This window comes from Prunus avium, chromosome 5 (assembly GCF_965620075.1).
Source record: "Prunus avium chromosome 5, drPruAviu1.hap1.1, whole genome shotgun sequence".
In the NCBI taxonomy this organism is placed as follows: domain Eukaryota; kingdom Viridiplantae; phylum Streptophyta; class Magnoliopsida; order Rosales; family Rosaceae; genus Prunus; species Prunus avium.
In genome coordinates this window covers 11,310,291-11,319,539 of record NC_142288.1, presented here as the reverse complement: position 1 = coordinate 11,319,539, position 9,249 = coordinate 11,310,291, and the positions used below count along the sequence as shown (strand labels likewise).

At 38.2% G+C, this 9,249-nt stretch overlaps 1 protein-coding gene across 3 annotated transcripts; it reads left to right on the top strand.

Annotated features, from left to right (window-relative positions):
• Nucleotides 1-2,207: 2,207 nt before the first annotated feature.
• LOC110745588 (growth-regulating factor 5-like) lies at nt 2,208-8,315 on the top strand. Of its 3 annotated transcripts, none has more exons than XM_021945713.2 (5): nt 2,208-2,343; nt 2,445-2,650; nt 3,061-3,415; nt 7,514-7,962; nt 8,055-8,315. In XM_021945713.2, the coding sequence occupies exons 2-5, from the start codon at nt 2,458-2,460 to the stop codon at nt 8,066-8,068; spliced, it is 1,011 nt and encodes a 336-aa protein (XP_021801405.2). In that variant the 5' UTR covers nt 2,208-2,343; nt 2,445-2,457; the 3' UTR covers nt 8,069-8,315. The 3 variants fall into 3 exon arrangements, with proteins under 3 accessions (XP_021801405.2, XP_088109632.1, XP_021801406.2); XM_021945714.2 differs by having other exon boundaries at nt 2,249-2,343; nt 2,426-2,650; XM_088253506.1 differs by having other exon boundaries at nt 2,245-2,650.
• The last annotated feature ends 934 nt before the right edge of the window (nt 8,316-9,249 follow it).

Below are 9,249 nucleotides of genomic sequence, written 5' to 3'. Positions count from 1 at the left end.
CCTTTCATGTAAACTAATCCATAATTAGGAGGAATTGAATTGAGGAGGAGTTGGATTGAGGAGGGTTAGATTCTGGATTCCTATTGAAGTTGTTAACTAAACTGTATGGAATTGGGGTAAGAGTGATACTTGTTTATACCCAAAATGAACAGCCAATGAGAACGAGGCACGTGGAGGAAATCGAGCTCGGTCAGGGACGCCCTCGGCACCATACCTACCGATCGCTCCATTAGGGCAACATACTCTTCTGGGACACGTGGCACGCTCCCAAGCGACGTCCACAGTCCCACATCGAAATTATCAACAAAGTGCACACCTCCCAAGGCCTATAAAAGAGGCCAACTACCCCAAAACAGAGGTAATCAGAACTTACGACATACAAGCCTATTGATCTGTCAGTTGAACTTTCTAATCCCGAACTTACTTAAGCATCGGAGAGCCTTCGGCCGGTACCACACCGGTGCCCAAGGTCTTACCGAGCGTTTGCTACTTTTACAGATTGCTCTCCATACCGAGACCACAAGTATACCGAAGGCATAAAATTACTAAGTTGACCCTTAAAGCCTGTGAACCAGTTTTTGGCATCAACAATACTAATTCGTTATAAGTTGTTTACTAAATTAACATCAATTGGAATTCAAACCAAATTGATTACTAAAATGCCCTCGATTTTGTGTTAAAGTAGATGGCAAATTTGGAATTTTAAAATTGTGTGAGGATATAATGGGTAAAAAAGATGAATTCCTAATGGGTTAGTTCTCTAGGAATTAGAATACTACCTCCCACCTAAGAGTCCAATTCCTCTCAAATCAGGAGTTGAATTCCTGATTTTGTGTCAGTCACACTCACATTTTGATTCCTCCATGTGAAGTAAACACATGAGTATCTGTAATAGGAATTCAACTCCTTATTTTGATTTCGATTACGGATTAGTAAACATGTCCTATCTCTAGCATCACTCATTTCATTAATATTGTCTTATGCAAATGGATACGTTCCCCTACTTAATTCTCCCCATCACTTTCTTCATCTACCACATGAAGATCATTGGCTTGATATTGATTGGATTCTAAGGAAATTGTGTAAGGTATAACAAGAACCAGGAATACGTCTTTGTTTCCTAATTAGATAATTTGGGAGTAACTTCAGAATAGGAAAGCGAGCCTTAAGCACTCCAAAGCATCGCTCAATAATGTTACGTAGTGATGAATGCCTATAGTTGAATAATTTCATTTCCCCTCTTGGATGACTACCTCTCCCTTTATAATCATGCAACTGATAGGGCTCTCTAAAATATGGTGCAAGAAACCCGCACATATTTGCATAACCGGAATCAACAAGATTAATATTCCCCTTTCCATCCCCTTTCCATTGAGGGATCCCTCAAATTATTTGAGGGACACCCTTTAGGGTACCTTATGATTATTTTTTTAACCATCCAAACCGTCTATTTTTCAAGTCTTCATTCATAGATCATCCTTGCAAAAAATCAAACAAATTGATAATCATTAAGGTATCTAATTGCAAGCAACAAAATAGACGAATATTGTGCTTCAAGAAAAGACTAAAATAACAATAATCTAATTAAGTTGTCAAATGGTTTCGGATTCAAGTGATCTTTTGAGAGATAATCTTTGAGGGAATATATAAAGATTAGATAGTTCAGATCATTGAAAAAAAAATGTATGTTGGGCGATAATGTCCTTCATATTTGAAGAATCTCTCAATTGAAGCTCACTTTTTTTTTAAATTTTATTTAAAGCTATCCTTTCTATCTTTCAAATCCATTTTAACATGGCATGAAAATGATGAGTGATTTCCACAAGATGGCTTTCTGCTTTCAGCAATAGCAATGAACATATTAGAAGACTTCATCATTGGCCTAATCTTGTATGGGGCATTCTGGACACAAATGTTAGCAATTAATAAATAAATAAATAAAAACAGAAATCTAGTTATTTTACTAATCCAAACTAGCCTAATCTAATCCTCCCTATCAAACATGACCTAAGTCCACATATGAAGTTCATATATGAAGTCTTTTGAACATTCAAAAGATAATTTGCCCTTTGACAAAAAATAAAAAAGAAAAAGAAAAGGTAATTTGCCCAAATTATTACCACCGCCTAGCTAAAGGCAATCGAAAAAGAAAAAAAAGAAAAAAAAAGAAAATGGAAATGTTGGAAAAAAGAAAATGGAAATGGAACAATTCTTGGACTGAACTTAAAGTCTCCAAGTACAGATAGATAGAGAGATACTCTCTACGACCCTCTTTCCCTTCTCATTTACTCGTTTCCCAACGAATATGGCCAAATCCCTCTTCTCCACCACCTTCTCTCCAAGGTAACCTCCTCCTCTCTCTCTCTCTCTTTCATAATATATACAGACATGTATGGTGAGCTGAGGTGCTTGTTGACGAATTGAGATTTGGTTGTTTTTCTTAGCCTTTAGTCTGAAATGAGCGGGTCGTCGGTGGGCAACGGAGGCCTCGCGCCGCCTTTCACAGTTGCGCAGTGGGCGGAGATGGAACATCAAGCTTTGATATTCAAATATCTCAAAGCTGGGCTGCCTGTTCCTCCTGACCTCCTTGGTCCCATTCGCACCAGTTTCAACCTCATATCTTCCAATTTCTTGCGTCACCACCCCACCTGTATGCTCCTTTACTTCTATATCTCCTAAACGATTCATTCGTGGTAGTTTTTAATTTTTAATAAATTGATTGTTTCTATTTCATGGGCATGCTCTTATTTTGAAGTTTCACATAATTTGAAAAATTCAGTATGTGGGTTGTGTAGAAACTGTCTTTTACATGAAATTAGAAAAGAATGAAATTCAAATGAGCCTTCTTTGTATGCTTCAACTTATCCAGGTTGTGGGTTGGTTATTACTTATTAGGATGCAATCTGATGAGAATGAGCTGTGTAGCTTTTCTTTCTAGTCTCAGAATACAGCAAATGGGTCTATCCAGTTTGTTAACATGCTTATGCTCGTGGTATATTATCTTTGTTGTATCTTTGAGATTTTCGTTATAGGTAGGTAACTTTTATCGATCTGTTGCAGTGGGTTATACTTCCTATTGCGGTAAGAAAATAGACCCCGAGCCAGGGCGTTGCCGGAGGACAGATGGCAAGAAGTGGAGGTGCTCCAAAGATGCACATCCAGACTCCAAGTACTGTGAGCGGCACATGAACCGAGGTCGCTATCGTTCAAGAAAGCTTGTGGAATCACAAACTACCTCTCAATCTTCATCAACTGTGACGTCAGACAGTGTGATTGGGAGCTCTAGCCACAGTGGGAGCTTCCAAAACATGCCCTTGCATTCAATGGTAAATAGTGGGGGTCTATGCTTTGGAAGCAATGTATCTCAGTTGAAGATGGAGCCTATACCCTATGGGATAGGTAACAGTGGAAACAGGTATATCAGTACATTATTTGTGTATTGATTGAATTGCCATGACTCATGAGTTTGCAATAGGAATGAACTTAAACTTCACAACACAAGAAAAAGTCTTTCTTGTGCATAATATTTGTTTAGAGTTCTAAATTTTTATTATCTTGAACTGAATACTCATCTTCCTTGTTGATGGCTGGCTACTTCCTGAATATCAGTGATCAATGCCTAAGATGTTAAAAAAAAGAATTTCTTCAGGTTATGCCAAACACAGTTGTTGGTTTTTTTGTACTGGACTTGGATTATGCTTAGCAATTTACTGCTGTAGGTTTACATCTTAAGAAGATATTTTCGAGACATAATGTTTCTGACAACCTCAGCTGATCGAAGGCATGCTAAACAAATGCAACAAAGCTTTTAAACATACCAGTATATAGAGGGAAATTTGAGTTGATGAGTTAGAGTAGTTAGTAGATTCTGGATGCCAATACCCGTGTAGCAATAGGCAGGGATTTGAAAGGAGGGGCTGGCTCATGATAATCACCCAAGAGACATCTAAGGTGTGTTTGGGTGACGAATTTTGAATTGTATAAATTTCAAAATGAAACATTTGGATCGAATAATCAGAAGAAAGCCAAGACATTATGGGGGTGCTTGTTCTTGACATTTTGCTGAAACATTTGGATGGAGCGTAATAGAAGAATGTTTGAGGATTATAAGGGTGCAGGGGTCTGGGACAGAGTGAGGTTCTGTGCAGCGGTTTGGATGATTTTAGGGATTATTGTCATTTTTCTATAATGTCGGATTTGTTAGCAGCTGTGAAGTGAGAGTAGATTTTTCGAATTTTGAGCTTTTTCTAATGCAAGACAATGATATTATGAAAGCCTTAATAGGAGATATGATCATAAGATGAAAAATTAGAGATATAAGTGTTAGGATTTTGGCTCGTCAAATATGTCCTAGTTGGTTTAGGATTGCTTTAGGAAAATTAGAGGTATTCTTGTCCTAGAGGGATTAGGAAAGAATTTCAGTTTTCCTTATTCAATTCAGGTTTGGATTTCTAGAAGCCTATTTGGTTTTGGATAAGTGTAATTTCCTAATCCACTTAGGAATAGGAATTCAATCAGCCTTGGGACATGTAAGCCAACTCTATATCTATAAATAGGGTGTGGCAAGGCTTATTTTGAGAGAGGGAAAAACAGCCAGAGACAGCCAAGAGTTTTGAGATTAGTTCTAGGGTTTGCAAAAGTTCTGTAATCTCTATTATTAATCAAAGGAGCGGTGATTTCTCTACCTAGAGAAATCACAACTGGACGTAGGCAAAAGTTCTGCCGAACCAGTATAATTCTTGTGTGTCTAAGTTTTCTAATATTTGCTAGTTTAGTCTATTGCCGTTGGTTACATTAAAGAACAAGATCCAGCAGCAAGTTATTTAACAATAAGACAATCGGTACAAGACCTTTTACCTTTCCAGACTGCAATAGGAACGCCAGGGATTGGCAAAGGAACACGATTTTCAGCTGTCGAGGAGAGTGGTGGAAGATGCAAGGTTGGTGCTGGATCTGTGATTGGACTGAATGGAAGATGTGAACACTGTCTGTGTTTAGGAACATAGACCTGTCGTGATGAAAGAATGGCCAGAACATGAGTGGGTTGAACACACTCTTGAAGCAGAGCCTCCGCCAATTTAATATGTTCCATAGTTGAATAAGTTAAGAGGGAGTAATCTCATCATATAAGAATTTTTCTCAAAGTAGTACCCTTTCTGAGTACAAGAGTAACCAAGAAATATGTAATTGTGTGATATGATAGGGATAAATATCTTAGGCGGGATTTTATTTTCAATGCAAGTTTTCAAGATTGCTGAAGGTGTTTCAGGAGGTTTTGAGATGGTCAATGTATGTGCAAATGCACTTACATTTGTCTAATTCCTAAGACACTCCACTCACTGAAAGTTAGGGATTAAGACCTTTAATTTTGTTCACCAGCCTTGACAAGATTCTATCTAAGATTTTATTCTTCAGATAGAGAGAGGCTCTGGGTGATACGATTTCAATTTTTTTAGGGTCGTTTGTGATGCAGGCTAGATGTGTTAAGCTACTGTCCATTGGAGTAACAGTGCAATACCACAATAGAAAAGGGATTTCCAGGAACAAACAACAGAAAAAAGAGATAAAAGGCAATATGATTAAAGTTGGAACGTCTATAGATGACTTTTAGGGAAAAAGATTGAAGGAACTTTATATCTATTTTACAAAGACATTTAACATAGTATTTACACTAGGGTTACAGTAGCCATAGCATCCTAGCCCATGATTACTTAAATAACTATTAAAGCCTAACCCTCCAAAGTACTTACAAATCGTATGACTACTTAAAAAGACTAAAGAGTATAACTATCATTTCACCAAGCCAAATGACACATAAAATTCAAACAAGACAAGGAAAAGAACCAAATAACACATAACTATAAAACAACACAACTAAAACCTTAAACTAGCTAGAACCCAAGCTAAGAACCAAGTTGGCTAGCATGCCCCCTTAGTATTTGAGAGCCTTGTGGATGCTCCTTCATCAGTTTGTTCAAGGTAGACAGATTTTGTTTGAGTATTGGTATAAACCCACTTTAAAATTGATTTCGAGAAAGCCTATGATTATATTGATCATGATTCTAACATATTGTGCTTAGGAAATATTCCAGGAGTACATGGAAAAATGCATTAGTTGGTGCCTGAGCTCAATCAACTTTTAAGTAATCATTATTGGCAGACCTAGGAGCAGGTTTAAAGATTTAGGGGGTTGGTGGTTAACCCCATCCATTTCTTTTTACCCTAGTGGTTGATGTATTGGGTATGTCTCTCGGGGCAGAGACTTTGGTTTGATTGAGAATGACGGGGAGCGAACACAGGTTAAACTTGTCCAAAAGTGTTGTGGTTGGTATCAATGTCGAGGAAAGGTTTCTGTGGTCCTTGCTACGGATGTTAGTTGCAATACCAATGTGTAACCTGTGCTCTTTGAGCTTTTGGACTTGATGGAGTTTAGATAGGTGCAAGAATGGGCGTGCCTAAGAATATATATATATATATATATATATTTTTTTTTGGAGTGGGGCGGGGTTGTCAATGATTGGAAAGTTACTGTGTAGCATGCATTCAAGGTTTGGAGTGCAATCTAGTGGGTGGGACTCCAGGATTGTGGAGTGAGGTTTGTTTCATTGTCCTTGGAAATTCATCTCATACAAGTTTCTTCTTTTGCCTAGATGTCTAAGTTTGTAGGGTGGAGCAGTCCTAATACTGCTATCTCATCTGCATCCCGGCTATCATCTTCACCTTTTTCGTGGGATATGACTTTTAGGCATAATTTCACTAAGAGGATTGTTTTGACTTCTGTCCAGCATAGTAGAAACAGGTCAAATGGGCTAGCCCAGGCCACTAGTGGCCCTGGATTGGGCTGGGAAACTGCCCACTGGGCCCATGGACTGCGGAGCATTTGATGATTGTGACTTTTTTATAATGACTGTAACCATCATTGTAATGTGGATGCTGATGGATAATTCTTTGTACCTTATCTTGAAAATTTTCTTAAATTGCATCCATTTCATCCCTTTAGGCTTTGAAACACCATCTTGGTTATAATTATCATCGTTTGTTTTTCTATTTTCTGGTCTCCTATGTTAAAATTTCTTGTTTTTCTGAGATCTAGTTATTGGGAAAACAAAGTTATGAACAATGAATTGCTAGCACTGGTTACTTTGTTATGATGTCCAGGCATTGTAAGCTGTTGTACCAAAGCAGTAAATTGGAAGGATGGTATGTTCCTTTCCTTTGTTAGAAGGAAAGAGAGTAGAATAAGAGAACTGAGGGTCTACAGGGGGAAGATTTTTGGGCTCGCAATATTTTTTTCTACCTAAGGAATTGGATGGAAATTTAGAATGACAATTGTATATTCACAATAGTAAAGAAAGAGAAACAGTTTTTTATTTTTTTCAAAGGGTACATAAAGAGAGTTTTTGATATACGGTTAGAAATACATCTCTTAGGCATATGCTATGAATTTTACTTATGTTCCTTTGGGAATTGATTCTAAGAACCAAATGGGTGTTTTGATCTGATGGCAATGCAGGGGGCGCAACGGAGCAGAAGAGCACAATTTCATGTCAGAACCTTCTGGGAGTGTGAGGTGTCTTGGGATGGACAGTACTGTAGACAGTCCATGGCATCTTATGGTGCCTCGAGTTTCCTTGAAATCTGAACCAAAAAATTGTTCTCTTTTGCTAAACAACAGCTCCCAGCTAGAGACATTGCAACATACTGAACCATTGACCGTTGATGCTGCCATCACTAAACAGCAGCAACATCAGTATGTCGGTGGACAGTTTGGCTTTCCAGGTTCTCTAAAACACGAACAGAATTCGCTTCAGCCTTTCTTCGATGAGTGGCCTAAGTCGAGGGATCTTGGGTTCCATCTAAGTGATCATAGATCCACCAATACCTTAACTGCAACTCAACTGTCAACGTCTAATGCAATGGCCCCCTCCAAATTCTTCGCAAGGAGTGCTGACTCACCTACTGGTACGCTCTTTTTCATCTAGAAAATCTTGTGGATACCCTCCATCCCCAAGACCGAGGAAAATTTTAATAATTTGATTTACATGATGATGCAGATGCCTATAGTTGAACCTGTGAGTTGTTTGCGCATTCTGTTGTATCAGTGTACTCGGTGCAGTTCCCGCTTCCCATGTAACTTTTAACTCTTATTTGACACGCTACTGCTGGGCTTTCGTATGTTTGTATTTCCACTTGACCGTTATGGATTAGATAATGAGTTTTAGACGTGCTGGAGCATGATTATATGTCTAGTTCTTGCCTCCCAGCAATGAAACTGTATTAAGCGAATGTTGCCCTTTGTTTTTATATTTTTTGTATTTGCACCTGTCACCCAGTTATGAATGTGGCTTTTATGGCTTTTGTATGAGGTTTGGACAATGCACTTGTCAGTCACTTAGTGGGGCTGGTATTAATTTCCCCAAATTTCATTACCAAAACTATTAAAAAAAGAAAAAAGAACTACTTCCGTGTTGTAAAATGAATGGTATATGCAGGAATATTGAGCTGCACGTAAAGTAAATAAAACAGGATATTTAACGAGGTTCAGCCATGCCTACATCCTCGGAGAGCAGTAGTAGTAACTTTTCACTATGTAAAATAATAGGGCTACATCTTTAGTGTTTACAATCTCACTGGATCACTAATTTTTCTCTCTGCTCTCTCCTCTCACTCTTCCTCTTTCTTCCTTCTTTGTTGGGGCTTTCTTTCTTTCTCACTTGGTGTGCTCTCATCTTTTTTCCTGGAGATATCCATTCTCTACTGATGGAGGTGTCTATTTATAGGCCAAAATATTGGTGGTTCACTCACAAGCATTTGGCTTCACTCGAATGTTTGGCAGACAAGCATCATCATTATTCTTCAATCAATTAGGTAGTGAGCTCTACCATTTTGGGCTCCATTCTTAACTTTACAACACTCCCCTTTGGAGACCACAAATGATATGTCGGTTGCCTCATTAAAATCTTGCTTGAAGAAAACCCAGTGAGGTAGAAAACTAATGGAAGGAAGAAGAGTACATTAATCAGTGTAGCATACTTCTGGATGCTCCCCTTGATGAATATCTCCTCTTGAAATCTTTATGACTAACTTTCTGGAGGGAAAATCTTTCGGAGTGAGTAGAGGATGTAGCCATTAAAAATTACTTAGTTGAGTAAATAAATGTATTTCCATTGAGCTATCTCTATGTAAATCATAGAAATTTCCAGAGTCCGCGTATCCAACAAAACCTGGGCTATTTGTAAGTTCACTTGA

Excerpts from the sequence above, each read along its gene's own strand:
- LOC110745588 (XM_021945713.2), top strand. The coding sequence starts at position 2,458 with ATGAGCGGGTCGTCGGTGGGCAACGGAGGCCTCGCGCCGCCTTTCACA. Across the intron at positions 2,651-3,060 it reads CTTGCGTCACCACCCCACCT|TGGGTTATACTTCCTATTGC; the intron begins GTATGCTCCTTT and ends GATCTGTTGCAG. Across the intron at positions 3,416-7,513 it reads ATAGGTAACAGTGGAAACAG|GGGGCGCAACGGAGCAGAAG; the intron begins GTATATCAGTAC and ends ATGGCAATGCAG.